The sequence below is a fragment of the Stylophora pistillata genome, chromosome 5, assembly GCF_964205215.1.
Source record: "Stylophora pistillata chromosome 5, jaStyPist1.2, whole genome shotgun sequence".
NCBI lineage: Eukaryota > Metazoa > Cnidaria > Anthozoa > Scleractinia > Pocilloporidae > Stylophora > Stylophora pistillata.
Window position 1 is genome coordinate 33,024,248 of NC_142523.1, and position 20,720 is coordinate 33,044,967.

The window sequence follows — 20,720 nt, forward strand, 5'->3', positions numbered from 1 at the left end:
CGAAGCTTGGCAAAACGAGGAATCGTGGTCGTTTTTGATCAGGTGCTTTTGGGCTCGTTTCCCGGAAACCGTGAATGATCCGCCCGATATGCATTTGTCGTACTCGATTACCATTCCTGCTCGATAAGCAAACCACGTTTCATAATCGAGCTCGATAACTACAAGTCGAGTACGATTACTAATCGAGTACGATTACTAATCGTACTCGATAACTTATCGAGCTTGATAACTTATCGAGCTCGATAACTAATCGAGCTCGACAAAGCTCGTTTATCGAGCTCGGTTACAGAACTGACGAGAAAGACTGGTGGAGAGTAGAGTCTTATGGAGTGCGATGGGGTTTGGAAAAAAACCTCGGATCACATTTGGTATCTGGGCAACCGAGCTCGGTTCATGTTCACCGTACTCGAATAGCGATTCGAGTACCAGTTCAAAGGGATCACATTTGGTATCTGGGCAACCGAGCTCGGTTCATGTTCACCGTACTCGAATAGCGATTCGAGTACCAGTTCAAACCAACCTCGGATCAACGAGCTCGAAATGCGGTCAATTCTATTCGAGCTTGATCCAACTATATCGTGCTCGATCAAAAAGACGAGCTCGACAAACTCCATCTGTTCTAATCGAGCTCGGTTTCTTATCGAGCTCGGTTTGCCTCGATATCGTCCTCGGTTTTCCTTGCGGTATTGGTTTCATATCGAGCTCGATTTCTGATCGAGCTCGGTTTGGCATCGAGCTCAGTTTAATCTTCTTTCAGCAAATGAGAGGTAATCTGGTAACAAGACTTGGGAGGGAGCATGGGACGAGCGAGAGTGGCCATGTATCTGGCAAACTTGTCGAATTTAGTTCGTGAATTCGGGACTTTTCAGAAGTATGTTTTCCGTCGAATTTGAAAGAAAAAACATAAGAGAAGCAAAATTTAATGTTGCTAAGGAGATGAAGGAAATGACACTAAGGTGAGCATTGGCTCTTACTTGTACATTGTTTTACGGGAGGGTGTTGTGACCCGCTGGTTCATAATTTATAGTAACGTTTTGTTCAGTTTCAAACTTAAGTTCAAAACTGGAGTTTACATTTCTCGTTTATTGTAAATCTCAGTACTTTAGCAAGTGTTTCCCTCCATTTTTCCAACCCCAAGTTTACCACACCAAAAGGTATACAAGATAGCATGCAACAATACAAACATTCCATTTTTATTACATAAGCTCAATACACTTTCGTGTCTCTATTTTAATTGGTCATTTGCAACTATGAAAAGGAACACAACTCTTATGAAACATTAAAATGTTTTGGAGAATATGGCAAGAAAAATTCTGAAAAGATATATCTGCATTGAGTTGAGATTGATTGAGAAATCATGTTCTTTAAAACCTAAGTAAAGTTAGATAATGCAGTTCAGAAAAAGATTTTATTAGAACTGTATCAAGCTAGTTTTTAAGTATATATGGTGAACAATAACACTCAATTATAAGTTATATTACTTTGATAAATAAGCCATGAAGGTGGTAAGATCAAAATATTTTCATAAAACAATTAAACAAACAAACAAACTAGTAAACTAACAAACAAGCTTTTCCAGCAAGGATGACAAATGGTATTGTTTAGCAGATTGTACTGTAACTAATGAATTTCAGTGTTTTCATATTTTTAGTGATGAATGCATAGCAGAGGCAGGTTTTAAAATTTATTCTAGCTTTTGTTAATTTGGCCTCTCAATCATGGTTTGCACTCGAACCAAAACAAAACAGCCCCATTCATGTGTAGCTGCCTGCAGAGATCCACAATAGTGGAAATGGGCTAAAACAAAGAGATTTTTTCATCTCTTGCAAACAAATAGAAAGATGATATTTAGAAAAATTCCATTTGAAAAACAGCATTGAAAATGCTATGTGCTAATGTAACCTTTTTCTTCTAAGACTGACTGAGAAATCATGTTCTTTAAAATTATAATTGAGGTAGATAAAGCAATTTAGAAAAAAGACTTTATATACAGAATGACCGAAAGATTAGAACTGTATCAGGCTAGTCTTTAGGCATCAATGGTGAACATTCATGTCCAGTTGTAAGTTCTATTTAATAAATAAGCCATTAATGTAATTAGTTCACAGGAAATAGCTTTCTGTCATTGACAGATCTCATTGACAGATCTTAAAATGTTTAATTTAGTTATGTGTTATTATAACTACCAATCTAATCAACTGTAAAAGCTATTACACAACTGTAACCATTCAATTTTAACAAAATAATCAATGCTTGTTGATCTAACCTTAGTTTATAAACAGCCTGACTTAACCCTCTATAGACTGCAAAAACTATATTCTCAATTTGTGGTCATGAGAAAAAAGCACAAGCAAGACATTTATGACTGTTAAGTAAGAGATAGATGAAAATGCTGGTTAATTAAAAGCACAAGCAAGACATTTATGACGGTTAAGTAAGAGATAAATAAAAATGCTGGTTAATTTTTTTTGTTTTTGTTTTTGTACTGACTGAACTTAACATTTTATGACCTGTTAACGTAATTAGTACAAATTGAGGTAGTAAATAATAAACTTAACATCAAGGCTTCCATTTCCATCGAGTAGACTTTCCACGTTCATTAACCTCCTACCCCACATTTCTCTTTCTTTCACGGACACCATATCTGAATCCAGCACCTGCTCCTTGTCACTTCCTTGGGCCATTACAATTCTTTAAAAAGAAAATTCAGTATATTTACATATCATAACATTGTTCCACTCAACTATCATTATGATATTGTATTTTAATGCCAGATTTGGGTATTGTCTCTCAGCTTAAACAGGGGAAATACATGGGCCGGTTTCAGCTTTGAATGTACCAGTTAGCAAGTTCTAGTATAGTGATGCATGAATAGGTATGATGAAGTGTTTGGTTTTTTTGTTTTTTTTTCATGCACCTCTCTAGTTTCCTGTTTGAAGATCTGTTATTTACTCTACTGTTCTTTTGTATCATTATTTACCTTTGTAATACTTTTAAGTTTTATTTAGTAATTAACATACATACAGCAAATTTAGCATTTTACATCATTTCTTCTCAAGCCCCAATTGTTAGTTTATTTTTTTAAACCTGTAATCAGTTTCTCTTTTGCCATGTGTGAACTAATTCTCATAACCTTTTACTCCTGATTGAGTATTGGATTTGTGAGGAAAATAGAGTTAGTCACTCTTGGGACATGAAAGAAGGCAAAGGTACCATTGTCCTTTAAATACACTGATAAACACTTTACACAAAATAATTGATGTTCTTACTGAACTTCTGCACTAACTGGATGGGATGCTGAGAGAAGCTGCAGGAACAATTTTTGTTGTCTGAAGTACAGTCCTCTCCATCTGTAGCCTTCATCTATAAATGGCCCACTTGTTAAGGGATTGTCTCCATCAGCAGTTGAAGGTTGTTGTGTACTGCTCTCTGTAAAATTAGGAATTCTCCAACAAAAGGAGACAACCCTTTGGGCTGTATAGGTTCTGTGTCGCATTTCTAAAACAGAAATTGATTTTTATGGCTATTATGAAATGTACCTAAAAAGGTTTTCTAGGTAAGATTTTGAAGGTAAACGCAACAGTTGCTATCCTTTTCCCCACATACTTGGAACAGGTTTATTAATTTTTTGGTTGGTAAAAAGGCAGCTTACCTTATAGTATATTACTCCACGCAGTCGTTTGATTTCTCCTGATTGGAGGGCAAAATGTGTGGTGGTTGATTCCGTCAAATGGACGTTCATGTCCTTCCTTTTTACAATTTTTTTGCACCCAGGTACTTGGCACATTAAAGCTTTCTCTGGGCATTGGTGAAGATGTAGGTTGATGTTCCTTCTAAAATTCAAAGAGGTATGTGATAGTTCAAGATCTTCCATTTTTACTGGTGTTATATATTCAAACAGTTGATGTGATAAAAAAAAAAGTGAAAAAGAAAAAGTGGGAAAAGCGTGACACCCTTAGGGTGGTTCTGTAGACAAATTGACTTTGATGTAAACTTTGGGGAGATCTAGAGCAGGGCGGCGTAGCTAGCATGAGGCAAGACGAGGCAATTGCCTCGTCTTAACTTTGGCCTTTTTAATTTTTTTCTTAAAGATTGACTTTTCTGAACAAAAATGCCACGGAAAATCCTTAAAATAGCATTTCTAAACCTCTAGATTTGAAAGTTTTCTGGGGGGCATGCCCCCAGACCCCGCTAGCGGCTCGCGCCTTCGGCGCTCGAAACTTGCCTCGTCTTGTCCTGAAATCTGGCTACAGCCCTGTAGAGGGGATGGTTGGGGGGGGGGGGGATGGGGGACTTAAAGTCATTTGGGAGTATCACTTTGCCCTTCCCCTAGATCCCCATTGAATGATAGGCATTATATCTGTTTCTCAAATCGTTTCTTGATCATGAAATATAACTCTTCTCTTTCAGTTATATTTGAGGAATGCAGCTGAGTCACAACTTTCCGTAATGTGTGACACCAGAAACAAATTAGGACTGCCCGTGATCTTAGATTTGAACGGAGAAAAAACAGGGATACTGCTATTCATGTTAAAAATTTCCTCACTTAAAACTATTGCCAACACTAAAACATCACAATGCTCAATTATCCGAATCAGTGCAACATACCGTGGTAATGACGCTCCACATCTCAAGGGGCATAGAGCTGCAGAATCTCTGCACAAAGATCTACGGTGGAATTGTAGTTTTTCCCTCGTTACGCGCAGTTGGCATCCTGAACATGCGATCCTTTCTTTAGGGCAAGCATGTGCTGTCATTTCTTCCCGTGCCGCTACGAGCTGGCATCCTTCGTTGGGGCACCTCTCTCGTACTTTTGGGCAATGTTTTAGATGATCGTTGGCATCGCTATAGTTTCCCTTCCACTGGCAGCCTTGGCTGTTACATTTAACAGGCAAATCTCGGGTGGCCTTGTCCATCGTCACATTGATCTTCAGCTCTTCTTTTCGAAACTTTGCCCGACACTGGGGACATACCGGTGTGACTTTCGATTCCGCCCAAGTTTCCATGCAATTTTGGCAGCCAGAGTGCCCACAGGCAAGGGTAACGGGCCTTAACACGATGTTATAACTGAAAAGGAAAATTGCAATATAGTCGCACTGGAAATGCGACGGCGATATGAAAGCCGGCTATGATATTCAACTCACCAAATACAGCATTCCAGATCCACTTTTCGCAGAAAAGTTAATTCGTTGGACTTGGAAACCACTTCGGCCTTTTGATGAGACATTTTTATGGAATAAGGATCTTCGATAACTGTCTTTAACATTAAAGTCTCCTTGTTAGTGTAAGCTGCTCAAATAGCCTCTAATTACGAGAGTGTGATGTTATTTTTAAAGTCAACATTTCCGTTGCGCTGTCAATAAATTAATTTCCTTTGTTTAGGTTCCGGTATTGACGGTAGTGGGTACGCTTATTATTGAATTCTTCAGTCAGGTCGTGAATTTAATGGAATGCTTTGTCTAGTTGGCTCAGCCCTTAATATTTATGTCCTTTCATAAAGGGGTTCCCTAGTATCTTACCTTAACCTACTCCATCAGCGAGGTCTGTCCTTTGTAATAATGACATTCTCACGGAGGGGATGCCACGCTAAAGGCTCGAAAGAGTTTCATTCGCGAGCGCGCTTTATCTGGTTTTCAAGTGACGTCATCAAAATTAGAAAATGAGGAATTACCCTTTTGATGAGGCATTTTACAAAGTTTGGGATCTTCGGTCACGGCCTGAAACGGTAAAGTTTCCTTGTTAGTATAAGCTGCTCAAATAACCTCAGATTACAAGCAGAGTATGCTAAGATTTTCGAAGGTCATTTTTACCTTTGTGCGGTTAATAAATTCATTTCCTTTGTTCAAGTTCTGGTATTGGCAGTAATTGGTACATTTATCGTCAAATAATTCAGCAAGGTCTTGAATTTAATGTATTATTTTGTTTAGTCGGTTTACCCCCTTTTTATTGAGGTCGTCACGTAAAGGGGTTTCCCAGTTTATTGCCAAGTCCCTTAGGACCTTTCTGAGAACCACAGTGATGTGATGAGATTTTCTCCATAAAAGGTTATTGGTTATAATTAACCCACTCCATTATCAATGCCTTTCCTTTGTAATAATGACGTTCTCACGAAGGGGATGCCACGCTGAAGGCTAGAAAGAGTTTCAGTCGCGGGCGCGCTTTGTCTGGTTTTGAAGATTAATCTTTTTAAATTTTTCTGTATGAAAGGGTGTTTCGTCTTTTGACAAAGCAAGATTGAATTTCAAAGGTTTGGCGCGACGCGACATTAAAATGGCGGCCAATAATGATGTCACGTAGGTTAAAAATGTGACATCCGCTTAGGCATTATTTACACGGGGGAAGGGAAGGTACATGTTCCCTTGTTTTTAATCATCTTGGATTTCATTACTTTTTCCCCATTAACAAAACCCCTTGTTCCCAAAAATGTTTTTAGCTCATGTTCCCTTGATCCCGAAAATTTTTGTATTGTTCCCTTTATCCCCAAAAATGTTTATCGTTGTTCCCCATATTTGTTTTATATTTTAGAGGCTCGGAAAGTTAAAAAAAATTATTATTGAAAGTAGATCGATTTTCGCTTGTTCCCAACAATCTACTCAAGAGTTCCCTTGTTCCGTAAAAGTAATTTGATAAATGTTCCAGTTCCCTTGTTCCTAAAACCCCTGGGAGGGGCTCCTTAATGTTCGGACCGGACGGCAAAATATTTGGCTGACGGTCACGAGACACGGACCTTTGTGCACTCGGTCCAAGCGTCATTACCTCGAACCAAATAGTTTCCTATCCGGCCCTCCCACTCAGTAAGTACAAAGTACTGATTTAGTTTTCGATTCTGGAGGCACGGCTTGTTTGTTGTAGTGTAGTCGTAGTACTAGCAGCAGCAGCAGCAGCAGCAGCAGCAGCAGTAGTAGTAGTAGTAGTAGTAGCAGTAGCAGTAGCAGTAGCAGTAGCAGTAGCAGTAGCAGTAGCAGTACTAGTAGTACTAGCAGCAGCAGCAGCAGTAGTAGTAGTAGTAGTAGTAGTAGCAGTAGCAGTAGCAGTAGCAGTAGCAGTAGCAGTAGCAGTAGCAGTAGCAGGATTCGTAATAAACCCATGATGATAAATCAGATACAATGAATATATGAAGTTCATATATTTTGAACTGCGGTTGTAGATACGTATGATGCATGATCCTCGCAGTAGAGAGCTCTATTTATGCAATAGCGAAAATCAGACCTGAAAAAAATCATGCCTTTACGGGATTCGAACCACTGACCTCTGCGATACTAGTGCAGCGCTCTCTCAATTGAGCTAAAAAGCCAACTGGGATAGGACCGCGTCATGACCTCGAACCAAATAGTTTTCTATCCAGTAAGTACATAGTACTGATTTAGTTTTCGATTCTGGAGGCACGGCTTGTTTGTAGTAGTAGTAGTAGTAGTAGCAGCAGCAGCAGCAGCAGCAGCAGCAGTAGTAGTAGTAGTAGTAGTAGTAGTAGTAGTAGTAGTAGCAGTAGCAGTAGCAGTAGCAGTAGCAGTAGCAGTAGCAGTAGCAGGATTCGTAATTAACCCATGATGATAAATCAGATACAATGAATATATGAAGTTCATATATTTTGAACTGCGGTTGTAGATACGTATGATGCATGATCCTCGCAGTAGAGAGCTCTATGCAATAGCAAAAATCAGACCTGAAAAAAAGTCAGGCCTGAAAGGGATTCGAACCACTGACATCTGCGAGACTAGTGCAGCGCTCTACCAATTGAGCTAACAAGCCAACTGGGAGCAGGCCGTTAAGTTGATTCGTAATAAACCCGTGATGATAAATCATACAATGAATATATGAATTTCATATATTTTGAACTGCGGTTGTAGATACGTATGATGCACGATCCTCGCAGTAGAGAGCGCTATTTATGCAATAGCGAAAATCAGACCTGAAAAAAATCATGCCTTTACGGGATTCGAACCACTGACCTCTGCGATACTAGTGCAGCGCTCGATCAATTGAGCTAACAAGCCAACTGGGATAGGACCGTTAAGTAAATATATGAAGTTCATATATTTTGAATAAATTTTAGGCGACCGGTATCGTGAAAAAATGTTATTGTGCCAGCCTTTGCGCGCATAGCATCTGGTAGCGCGTTCCATGTCTTAGCGGCAAAATAACGAAATGACTTAAGACCATGCTTGGTACTGTTAATCTTAGGTAAGGAAAGCTTGTTATTGCCTCTTAAATTGTAATCATTCCTCCTTTGTTGAACTAAGTCAGCAATAGGTCTGGGAGCCTTATTTTGAAAGCAGTTATCGACCGTTAGCAACATGTCTTGAGTCCTCCGACGACTCTTCAGTGTCGTATTCAAGGCGGTATAATCGAGCAATTCTTCATATGAAATAACCTTATCTTTATATACATATCTAAGCGCACGTTGATTTACCCTTTGCATTTTCGTTGTATTCCTTTCCCCACAGTGGTGCCATATCTGGCTACAATAATCAAAGTGAGGTAAAATAAATGCGCGATAAAGTGCTTCCTTGGTTTTAAGAGGCAGGATATTTTTGAGCCTATTTAAAGCATTAACCTGACCCGCCATCTTTCTACAGATTGATGCTACATGAGCACCAAATTTCAGCTTGTCATCCGATGTTACACCTAATAATTTTATCTCACTGGAAATAGGTATTGGCCTCCCTGCGCATTCTAACTGGAAATCCCAATCAGTGTTTCATCAGTTAATCAGCTAACACCAAATAAGCTAACACCAAACCCTGATCTTTGTATGGATTGCTACCACCCACTCTATCGAAACCATTGTGTTGTACTGGCTAAGTCTCGGTTTAAGGCTTCCTCCAATGCTCGGGGATCATGGTTTGATAAATAGAGTTTAGTGTCGTCTGCATAACTAAGAAGTCTACAATTCTCAACCGCGAATATGAGGTCATTCATGAAGATATTAAACAATAGCGGTCCTAGTAATGACCCTTGTGGTACTCCGGTATGCACACCCATCCACGTGGAGAAAGTATTCCTCAGTAACCCGTTGATATCGGGAAGATAAATAACTCCGTAAGAGTGAAACGGAATTTTTTTCAAGTCCACAAAAATTAACTTTGTCAAGGAGCAGATCGTGGAGTAGGCAATCAAACGCCTTGCTAAGGTCGATCGCTACCGTTGCAATAATGTTGTGCTTGTCAAGTTCAGATCTCCAGTCCTCTGTTAAGGCTAAAAGAGCCGTGGGACAACTGTGAAATTTGCGATAAGCAAACAAATACTCATGAAAGATTGATTCAAAATGCTCAGTCAACTGCATGTTGCGCCCTATAGTTTCCTCAATGAAAGCTTCTTTTTTTTTTTTACAACTTATTTTCTACATGGTCCAACAAGCTTGCAGCTTTAAACCTCACCATGTTTAAATATTGTATATGCATTGTATTGTAACTTATCTGGGGGAAAATGAAACGCAATACACTTCGTCGAGAGAAAAATATCGTGATACTAACAAACATAAACAGTTTTTTCAATAATACCGGCACCTGATACCCAGAGCTCTAGCGGGTGTCCTGTCCTGAATCATCGAAGTAAATTTATTCTGGTGTTTGTAAGCTAGAGACATCTGAGCTCGCAAAGAAAGCCTCCGACTTAAAATCTTATAGCGCGTTACCACTCGCGTTGCATGCAAACTTATTGGAACTAAAGAAAGTGTTCACTCAAGAAAAGAGTTCAACTTTGGAACACCAGCATGGCCGCCGTTGTATTATTTTGGAACACCAATAAGCGATTGGGTTGGGGAGAGTTTATCATCCTTCTAAGTTACTACTGTGTTTAGCGATCAATACTAAAAGGCTTCTTGTTGTTGTATTCATAGCACTTCTGGCGTGGGAACGGGCAGCTGATGAAACGCTCGCGGCAGACACAGAGGAGACATCTTGTTATCATCAACGGGTTTTTAGACTTGAAAAGCAATTTTACAAACTCAGTGGAACCAGGGGAAACATAAAGGCTGCAAAAGGTTCGGGATGACAGCAAACTAAACTGCAGAGACGTTGAGCAACCAAGGGTTCCATTAAATGGTTTACACGTGAGAAACAAGTTCATAAACTTTGATCTTTAACCTTTTTCTCTTAAAATGATCCTTTCTTCAAATATATCTGTGCAAATTTTATTCATTTTTGTTATCTTGGCTAACTCTGAGCATACGCCTCTATGGGCAAAACTCATTAAATGCGCTTCAGGAGCAATCCATAGCTCTGCGCTAATTTGAGAAACTTGTTGTTTTTAAGAATAGTGTGCCTTAAAACCAATTACAGCAATGGCATAGCTTTTCAGGCTGACAATATATTGTCATCAGGCACTAAAAAATGTATTTCGTACCTTTTAAAATAGTCAGCTAAGCTTATTCACCGTTACATTCGGGCAAGGAGCAGAGTCATCCAACTTTAAAAGAATTTCAACTTTTCGTCATACACCCTTATTTAAGGAAGTATATTTTCGTTCATTAACTTTAGCCGAGAGTCTATGACCTAGATCACGGTCTCTTGGCTTGAGCTTAATCACCAATTTAATTTTTGAGAGCTATGGTATAACTACTGTGATTTGCATGGAAGACTTCACTGTGATTCGAGATGGCATTTTCCTGAATATCCTTTGTATTCAAGACTTACTCGTGCTCGGTCAGAAAAACCTTTTGCTCGCATGACCATTCGAAACCGCACTCACCACGACACGAAAAAAATATATATCCCTTCCCATTAGACCCCACCAGCCCTACACCATACCGTGGAGTTCTGTAAGTAACAACCCCCCCGTAATTTTCGGATTTAGCAAGCAAAGGAGGCTGTTAGTTTTGGGCGGCCGTTTCTTTCAGGAAGCTGTCATATTCGGGTCATTAAAAACAGTCGTTTCTAACAAAGCGAACACGTAACACATGAAATTAAAAGTTCCATTGATATGTGTTACTAACCACTCACATCAGAACAAAGCAGCTTGTACGGTATGGAAATAACTTGAAAGGAACTATAAATTTTGGTACCGTAGGGGGACAGTTATGGACACATTGTATAGCAGTGTAACTAATTACATGGAATCATTTGACTCTGCTGTCAGACAGCTTAAATAAATTTTCGAAATAAAATCACAAATAACTTTACGTCGTTCAGTCTCGCAGTCATCAGCATTCGCTTGAGATCAGAGAGTTTCTAACCTCTAAATCTGGAAGGCCTTATTTCAAAAACAAAGGAAAAAAAACTAAAAGCAAGAAATTTCCAGTCCCTTCGGGGAACAGTTATTTTCGGGGAAGCCGTTTCCTTTAGGATTCCGCGTTATCTTCATATCCAGCTCGTTTTTGGAGTTCCTCCTACGGCCATCCATCGAGGAACAGCGCTTTGGATATGACCTTATGTAAACGTACAAGGAGGCTACATTTGCTTTTTTAGATTTTATTAAACATGGAATAGTCGTAAGTATAACATTTAACATTTACTGGAATAATGAATATCATAATTTAATTGAGCGACAATGAAAAGCAAATTTATTAGTTAGTGAAGAAATGAACAAACGCAGTCTTTTGTAATGTTATTTTACATTTGTCTTTTCCATTGGTCAAAGGAAAGATGCGAAAACGTAATAAAATCAAATTTAACATGGGAATCTCGCTCGAATTATAAACATGTTATGATATGTCGCCAACATTATTTTTGGTCCACCTACACTCAAATTCTGCATGAACTCTTCATGCGAAAATCTAGAGCGGCTGAAAGGTTAGTGTTTCTTGACAGGAACGGAATTCTAAGAGAGCGCTTTTGGAAAAAAATTAAAAGGGTTTAAAGCACTGGCGGATTTCCAACTACAAATTTTAGCGATTATAACTTCTGGCAAACTTTGAACTAAAAAACTCTGCTTCTGTTTTGGTGATTGTTATCATACAAAATCATCTTTCTAAACACGATGTTCATAAACTTCCATCAGTCGGTTATGTCTTTAAAATTTTCGCTAAATCGCATCGAAAGCAGCTAAGGTAAAAAATTTTTAAAAGATATAGTAGAAGAAAAATGTTTCTTTACGATTTTCTTCAAGGTTAAGTATCAGCCGTGGCCTTAAAACTAACAAATTAAAGTGCTGCGTCGGTAATTGCATACTGAAGGGGCAAAATTTCTAGAAGATTTTGCATAATTTGCCTGTGAGGCCCCCCTCTCCACTGACGCCACATCTGTTCGTCCAGGTATGATTGAAGATCTTCTTTTTTCATACCTCTTCTTATTTTTTGCCCCAACTTAAGATTATTCCAGCAGGACTCTACCTCCTGAGTGTGGACGCCAGTAACAGGATCAACGAAGTGTCGGGCATGTACGACAATTCGGTGCGCGGCGACGTTATTTATACGGTGTTCCATACCTCTGTATGAGGCCCAGTCATCGGTGTAGACTTCTGTTTCTGGTCGGATACACTTCGAGATTATGGGATCCAGTGTCGCGATATCCCGCCTCTCTACAACTTGGAAGTAACCACGAGCTGGACTAAAGTCGGTAGTGACTATGCCAAATACCCAAGCATCTCTGGCTGCTCTCCTTCCTCGGTTAAACTGGAAAAGAGGCGAACGGATTTGCTACTGCACAGAAAGTCTTAAGAACACATAACAATGCCTTTTAGTATAATTTCAGAGCTGAGCAAAGAGTTTCCAGCAATCTGATTGGTCGAGCGGTTCCTTATATGACGCAATATAAACAGCTCCACGCGGTTTATATAAAATGCTAAAATAAAATGTTAATAAATGTTACTAAAATGTTATGATTTTAGAAATTTCTCTGTTGTTCAGCTCTGAAATTATACTAAAACAATTATTCGCCTCAGGTTCGGTCAATATTGTCGAATAATCCCCTCGACTTCGTCTCGGGGATTATTCGACGATATTCACCTCGCCTTCGGCGAATAATTGTTAAATAGCTGAGCATTCTCCTTTACCGTTTTGATAAATGAAACTGGTGTTAGGTTTACTTTGCGTTTGATTATATTAGTCCATTAGCCCGGCGGTTACCCCAGTTAAATAACTTAGAATACTTCTACTCCCATTGGAAGGAATGCATGTTAGGCCACTAAGCATAACGTCAAAATGTTTGGTAACCAAGCGATGTGTGATCATGTTTGGTCACCAATCATCTTCCGGCTAAACAACTTGGGATCATCTCTGCATTATGTGCGCGCGCTACATATAAAATCTCGCGCGTGCAGTTGACGCGCACTTACGCAGATGATAATCTAATTATGCTGAACGTTATGAGTTATGTTGTATCCAAATACTTTCGCTTTCGCTTGTTTGATATTGTAATTTTTAGGTTAAAATCAAAGTCAGTTGGCTCATTTTTTACGCTAACGGAGGTAAGGAAAAATAAGAAAGCTGTAGAAAGCAATAGTGGCGAAGGAGATTTTTTCTGCTTGTCATCTGACCAACAGAATTTTTCTACCCGAAAGATTTTGAATATTCTTGCGTACAGAATGAGGATATTTTACCTCACTGTTCTTTCAATACAGCACCAGTAACCAATTAGGGGACCAAGTGAATGTTACACGGTCGCCTTAGTAACGGAATTTCAGGGAAAAAAAAACTAATTAACACTGGTTCGATCAGTCAAACTGTATTTAGGTTATAATTTGTAGAGTTTGTTTTGAGCCAACTTAGATTTCCTCTAGAATCTTCGATAAACTAGTGAAGGTTCACTTCGCTTTCTTCTTAGTGTTTCTTGGAGTTATTGGCTTTCATTTTTCGTTCTTACCTTAGCTTTGTGATTGAACTTGCTCTCGTCACACTTAACGGCGGCTCCTGGTCCTCCAAATGGTATGAAAGGCCTCTCGTCCAGATCTCTGGAACACACATCTTGCAGCCGTCGGTATATTTTTGACACCAGGCCTGGGTTGAGGTTTAATCTCCGCGCTGTTTGTCGCTGGGAATCTTCATAGACAAAATGGTGGATTGCAAGGAGCAGCGTTCCCAGTGGTACGCGGGGAAACTCTTCAAAAAAACTATTGGTACGCAAGCTTCTTTTCTTTTTACAGCTGCTGCAGCGCCTATTAATAGGGAAAAAGAAGAAGACGTAATTCGAAATGTATACGGGCATAACAGACCTTCCCACTGGATATGATTCGTGTTGGAGTGGAACATAAATGGCCATATTTTTATAAGCAACACTGCAATTACCCTGTACAAAGTTCTGCAGATAGATTTTTCCTTAATACCAATCACGAGAGATTGGAGGGAGACAATAGATTGAACGAGGTAAGACAGACTGTAGAACCTTTATTGACTTACCAAAGGTGTCCATCAACATGATTTCTGTTCCTCTGTATCAGGACCATGTCCTCGTTACATTGGGCACACCGAAGCGTATCGGCCAGCAGAGACCGCCGTTGAAGCCATTGAATCAAGTTAATACGGGGACCCCGTTGCAGATCTATAAATTCATTTAGATTAATGACTTCTCAATTACGAGAGCGTGATTCACAGTCAACGCGAAGTTCAACTAACACACTGTTAGAGCAGCTTTTTTGGGGCTCGTCATCGGCGCAAGACCTGCGAAATTCACAAGTCACAAAAAAACAAAGAACGCAAATCCGAAACAAAGATCTCAACACAGTGAGGAACAGGAAAACAATAGCTCCAAAGGAAAGTAAAAAGTTCTCACACCTTGTTTTGTATCATCTTTTGACTTACTCATTAAAGTTACAAAGCAAAGCGGAAAACAACCCAAATTCCTTCCGCGAGACTCTAAATGCAGCCGTTATTCCAAAAAAACAAGTAAAAAAAAAAAAAAGGAAAAAGAAAAACGCACAAAAAAGACAAAAAGATCGTACTTTCTTTCCGACAAGCTACTACATCGAATAAGTTAAAAAAAAAAATTCAAAAATAGACGAAACTCTTTTTCTGTTGGTTGATCGGCTTTTCACCTTCGTGGCAAACGGGAAACATTGATCGTGTGTTGGCTGCGAACTAGCCTGTGTGCAGGCGTCTACTGTTTCCCTTTCCTTCTGGGAGGAAAATACAGTCACGCAAGCCAGCCGCGAACAGGCACCTTGTGAAACGCGCGCTTATTAAGATTATATAAACCGCGATGTTTGGCGGAACGACCGGTTACCGATGCATCATGCATCGAGCGTTTTGCTAGTACGATTTATAGGCCAGAACGAACGACTGCTTAAAGAGTCGCCTGAAGACTGCCATATGTCGTTACAGTTTTCAGCACAGTTATTAAGCGATTTCACTCACTTACTTGCGATAAAAATCTTTTGTATTTGTCTCCTTTAAAACACGCCTTACCGAAAACCACAAAAGGCGTTCAAGTTACTAATTAAGTGGCATCAATTCTCTACATTTTCGCACATTGACTTCACGCTTTCGAAGCGTTGCCACACACGGATTACTCGTTGGTTCATGTAGTTCTTCGTTGGTAATATACAAAGCAAGATCGTTAATATGAGCCACGCGACCCGTTCCCTATCAAGAACTTTTGTCCTTTTGGATAAAAGGTTAACTGCTGTACCAAGCAAAGCTGAGTTGGGAAGAATGGTGACTGCGGGAAAAGTAAGAGATATCTCATTCACCAAGAGCCAGGACGCAGATGCCATCGGCACCAACCTGACCGCCGCTTTTCCATTCCTGGCGGGGAAAGACTTATCAAGGTACGCATAGTTCTTCACAGTACTCTATTAAAAATGGTTTGTAAATAGCAGTCGCATTAAGTAAAATACCGTGGGTTCGGTTAAGAGTAAGCACCTTTCTTGTGAACGACAAAAACGCGCAATGGGAAAACCTCTCGTTTAGCAGGAACACAACAGCTTTCTCGGCTTAAATTATTACAATTGCTGCTTGCAGTATAACCAAGGCATAGGATGGCCAGTAAATTAGTGAGGAAAAGGCCTAAAACCGGTTAAAGAAACAACACAGAATTTAAGATTTCCAAATCATATATTTGACACTTTTAATGGAACAGAAGTTTACTAATAATAGATTGCAGCTAACTCGTTCCACAGTCGTCTTCTTGCGAGGCTCGAATGGTGAGATGGGTGGGACCCTTTGCTGACATTGCCCGTCATACCTAATCTTTGCTGATGTTGTATTTTAACACTGTACTAGTACCTCCGAAATGTAAAAAGAATTACTTTGACCCATTTAAATATCTCCTTGTGTCATCATTCCACTGTTATGCCACTCAAGTTATACTGACCGCTCAGACTGAATTTACCGTTTCTATCCCTTTTCTTTTCCTTACACAGTCTTGAAGTTATTAAATCTTATGCTCGTGGCCATGCCATGATGAAGGTAGCCGACGGCCTTCTCAGTGGTGCCGAGATCTTAGAGCACTTTGGCGGAAATCGAAAGAAGAGAGTATTTTTGTACCTTCCTCCCGGTAGTTCTTTAACTGCTATTTACATAATTATTATAATAACTATGATCTATGAGCTACATGAAATGATTATGTCATACTTTGAATACTAATACAAAAGGCTGGACCATGCATGGTTTTGATATAAAACACACAAGTAAGTGACAACAGCAGAAAAGTCAAAAAGTCAAAAAGCAAAAGAAAAATCAGCCACGAGTGAGTGTTTCTCCCTACACTTCTTCACACGCTCCAGGCACTTCTTTTTGTAGTTCATAACCCAAGAAGGTTCTTTCGAGCCATTGATATTATTTGATCTGCGAAAAAGTTTACATTTCATTTCTATAGAAAGTGGCTCATGACTTCAAGCAATTTTGTTGAGTACATTGCTCATAAAATTGTGATAGAAATTATGTATTTTCATAAGTTTCCCTCTTAAATAGCATAGCTACTCCTTCAATTCCTTATCCTGGAGATATGCTTCTTTTAATAAGCCTTTTTCCTTTTGGCTTGCAAAAAATGCAAGCTGAACTGTGGCCTTGCAGCAGCCTGCGGGGTAATGGTGCAGAGTTTCCATCTTCACACAAGGAAAGCAAATTTTGATTCCTGTATTGAAGGCATGCCATATTCATCAATTAATAAGCATGGGGCCAAAGAATATCTGAGTTTCAAACCAATGAAGCAATGCAATACAATACTGGAATAACTACTGACATCTGACGTAAAAAAAACACAATTATTATTTAGTAGCTATTTCTGATGATGTTATTTCAATTCATCCACAGCCAATGCTTTTAATGCCAACATCCAAGCAAATACTGATTCAGCCTCTTCTAATGGATGTGAGTTGACTTAACATTCCATAAACATGTAAACAACAACCCAATGAAGCTAATTAATACAATACTGGAATAACTATTGACATCTGACGTAAAAAAACACAATTATTACAGCTACCTCTGATATTGTTAGTTCGATTCATCCACAGCCAATGCTGTTAATTCCAACAGCCAAGCAAGAACCAGTTCAGCCTCTTCTAGTGGATGTAAGTTAACTTAACTTTCCATCTGACATAAAAAACACAGTTATTATTCAATAACTCTTTCTGATGTTGTTATTTCAATTCATTCACAGCCAATGCTGTTCATTCCAACTACCAAACAAATACTAGTTCAGCCTCTTCTAGTGGATGTGAGTTCATTTAACACCCCATTAACATGCAAACAACAACCCAGTGAAGCTATTATTTTAATACAATATACCTGAATAACTATTGGCATCTGACTTAAAGACCACAATTATTATAGTTACCTCTGATGTTATTACTTTATTTCATCCACAGCCAATGCTGTTTATTCCCACAGCCAAGCAAATACTAGTTCAGCCTCTTCTAGTGGATGTAAGTTAACTTAACATTCCATAAACATACAAATAACAACCCAATAAAGCTAATTAATACAATCCTGGTCAGGAATAGCTATTGACATCTGACATAGAAAACACAATTATTACAACTACCTCTGATGTTATTGTTTTTATTCACCAACAGCCAATGCATTTCATTCAAACAGCCAAGCAAATACTAGTTCAGTCTCTTCCAGTGGATGTAAGTTGACTTACCGTAACATTCCATAACCACGCAAACAACTATGGACATCAATTGCTGAGGACCATTCCATTTAATAGCTAGACATGCACCCCTAATTAATCAGAAAAGTCACAATTTATACCCAAAGAAAAGATATCAAAGGCCAACTGATGCCCCACCCCCTCAGAAATAACACAATATAACGTTCTTAGCCCCTTTAAAGAAAGATCAATTTATATCCCAACCTTTCAGGAAATAATTATTATAAAGATAAAAGATGCCACCATAGCAACCCCACCACCCCCAAAATTTTATTTTCTTTCATCCACAGCCCAAGACAATCCCATTGATAATTGATGGAGGGTTAAAGCGGGTCTCTATTTACCTTCTACTTTCATAAGCAGATAAGAGAGGTGGGGCCTGTAGAGTTCCCAGCTTTACAGGAAGAAAACTAGAATCACTTTTCCTTGATTTCAATGCCTGAATCATATAGCCATTGACTGCTATTATTGACCACTTACCTTTGATCTTAACATCCACAGCCAACATTGCAGCCTCTTCAACTGCCACTCTTGTGACTAATGCAAGGTCTGGAAGGCCAATAATGACCCCAGCTGTGCCAAGCTTACATCTTCCAACAAGTATAAATGGATGTGAGTTAAACATTAAATGATGTTAGGGCAGTTGCAGTAAAACAAAAGCAACCAACCTCATCGACATAGGGTAAACAGACTTTTCGAGTATTGTTATGAGCTATTGCAGTTTGAGCATTTGACATATTAGTCCAGTGTGAAATGTTGAAAAGTTGCTTAGATGAATTGATAAAATGAGAAATGACTTTGTTCTTCAATTAGTAAATTTGCAAACACAAACTAACAGAGTACAATTGAAGGAAAGGACATATTGAGTCCAGATCTGCATATTCAAAAGGCCACACTTAAGTCAGTTAAATTTTCTTACACCAGAATAGATTTTGGGAGGCAATGTGACCAGGCAAATTAATTCTTGGGCAATTGATGTATGATTCCATCCCCTGCTAAAAGTGTTTGCATAGTGGGGTGAAGTTCACTGGTAAAAAATTGAACAAAATTTTTCAATAACACACTATTTCAACATAAAAATTGCTTAGAAAAAATTAACTATCGATGGAACTCTCTCACAGGTGTGGTGGCCGCATGGCTGAGTGGTTAAGTGTTCTAGATTTGAAATCTAGTGGTCCTTGGTTCCACTCCCCTAGCTATCTGGATTTGTTCTCTGTAGTTTGTGAGCTGAACCCCTTAACCCCATAGTGTAAATACTAAGCCAAATGGTCAGCCTCCTACCAGTTAGGGTTCCTAATAGTTTATGCTTTACTTCTGAAATTTGTTTATTTATGTACAGCACAACAGCAAAACAATTCAAGCTCGAGAAGGCCTCTAATTACCCCAGCTATATCTAGTGTATCACTACCTTCAACTGGATGTGAGTTAAATATAATAAAAAATGAACTATCAACACATTAACCAAAGATAAATACTTGAAGTAGTGTGAACAAGCTTTTTTTTCGACAAATAAAGAAAGCTAGCAATTTCTCAGGCCACCAGTTTGAGCATCTTACATATTAGTCTCAAACTTGAGTATTTCATCCAGGAAAAATCATGTTATCTATTTATTTTTCTTGAAAGTTGTAACTTTTGTCATCTCCCACACCTCCCAAAAGAAGTTCCAATAAGGAACCTTGTTGGGTTGGTTTAGAAAAAAAAAGGAGAAAAAAACTGGTTATGATGACCACAAGATAGAAATACATTTTAACCCAGCAGAGAAACATCAGCCTATAGAATATTACCGTCTAAAAGATCAGATATCATCAGTGTCAACAAAGTGTCCATTATTTCCTCACAATTCATCAAGACTTAGGGGAGGTGGGGCCCATAGAGTTTCAAGCTTTATGTCAAGAAATCCATTATTCCTTGATATCAACACCTGAATCAAGTGACTAATGACTCCTATCATAGACTACTTACCTCTGAAGTTATCACTTCAATCATCCATAGTCAATGCTGCATCCCCATCAATGGCAACTCTTGTAATCAATGCAAGTTCCAGACAGCCAACAGTGACTCCAGCTGTATCCAGCTTATCTCTACCAACAAATGGACGTGAGTTAAACATAGCAATGATTTCACAACAAATACTGAAAACCCCCAAAAAAATTTGAACCAAGAAATTGTCAGTGGTCACTTGCAAAGTAAAAATCCAAAAGACAAAATTAATGCTTATGTGTGAGTGGTGTAAGTTTTGCTTTACGTATTTTCTCCCAAAAAAGTTAACAATTTTAGAACTGACTGGTAATAATTCTTAAATGCTGTTGTGTATTTAGAAAGGGATTTTTGTCTGACAATATGATTTTCAATCGACATAAATTTAGCATTCTTAAGTTACATTATTTTGCCTGAGGTGGTAAGATAATTATTGCAACAATTTTGTGCAATTAGCTTTAACAAATTTCTACATGTACTTTTTTTAAAGGAGAAACTAGAAGGTACATTACCCAGTTGGCCAGAAACTCAATCAGGACTGGTGAGCTTTCCAACTTTACCCACAAATTTATATTCTATATTCTTTGTGAGATAGAAAAGAAAAAAAGGATGCCAGTGATTGAACAAAGAATGAATGATCATTAGACAGACTTTCACACACAGTGTGTAGCATTTACTGAGCTAAATGTTTAGTATTTTGTTTTGTCTTCTACATTTAGATGAACATCAACTCCAAATTGATGACTCAGATGGTAAGATTATAGACTACGAATC

At 38.7% G+C, this 20,720-nt stretch overlaps 2 protein-coding genes, 1 long non-coding RNA gene and 1 pseudogene across 9 annotated transcripts in view; 2 read left to right on the forward strand and 2 right to left on the reverse strand.

Moving 5' to 3' along the window:
- Nucleotides 1-718: 718 nt before the first annotated feature.
- On the forward strand, nt 719-5,846 carry LOC148731544 (uncharacterized). Its single transcript, XR_016001428.1, has 3 exons — nt 719-956; nt 3,775-3,848; nt 4,411-5,846. It is a non-coding gene; the product is annotated as an uncharacterized LOC148731544 (long non-coding RNA).
- On the reverse strand, nt 1,180-5,276 carry LOC148731545 (TNF receptor-associated factor 5-like; annotated as a pseudogene). Its single transcript, XR_016001419.1, has 5 exons — nt 5,145-5,276; nt 4,609-5,067; nt 3,653-3,833; nt 3,270-3,498; nt 1,180-2,691 (listed from the first exon to the last, which is right to left on the reverse strand). The product of XR_016001419.1 is annotated as a TNF receptor-associated factor 5-like (transcript).
- A 5,546-nt stretch (nt 5,847-11,392) lies between the features above and the next one.
- The window catches only part of LOC111329874 (uncharacterized), a 17,059-nt gene continuing 7,731 nt past the window's right edge, over nt 11,393-20,720 (reverse strand). Inside the window, exons 1-7 of one of the 6 annotated variants that reach the window (XM_088760531.1) lie at nt 19,932-20,050; nt 18,450-18,559; nt 17,961-18,040; nt 17,298-17,407; nt 14,273-16,946; nt 13,740-14,031; nt 11,393-12,550 (exon numbers count right to left, since the gene is read on the reverse strand). In XM_088760531.1, coding sequence (XP_088616657.1) covers nt 12,080-12,550; nt 13,740-14,031; nt 14,273-14,319 — 810 coding nt within the window. In that variant the 5' untranslated portion in view covers nt 14,320-16,946; nt 17,298-17,407; nt 17,961-18,040; nt 18,450-18,559; nt 19,932-20,050 and the 3' untranslated portion in view covers nt 11,393-12,079. Of the gene's footprint in view, nt 12,551-13,739; nt 16,947-17,297; nt 17,408-17,651; nt 18,041-18,449; nt 18,560-19,931; nt 20,051-20,720 lie in introns of those variants that run through there. The other 5 variants (XM_088760526.1, XM_088760528.1, XM_088760527.1 and 2 more) reach the window with 5 other exon arrangements.
- The window catches only part of LOC148731546 (uncharacterized), a 6,809-nt gene continuing 5,995 nt past the window's right edge, over nt 19,907-20,720 (forward strand). The window contains exons 1-3 of the mRNA XM_088761923.1: nt 19,907-20,066; nt 20,437-20,487; nt 20,666-20,698. Of these exons, the coding sequence (XP_088618049.1) occupies nt 19,907-20,066; nt 20,437-20,487; nt 20,666-20,698 (244 nt within the window). The remainder of the gene's footprint in view (nt 20,067-20,436; nt 20,488-20,665; nt 20,699-20,720) is intronic.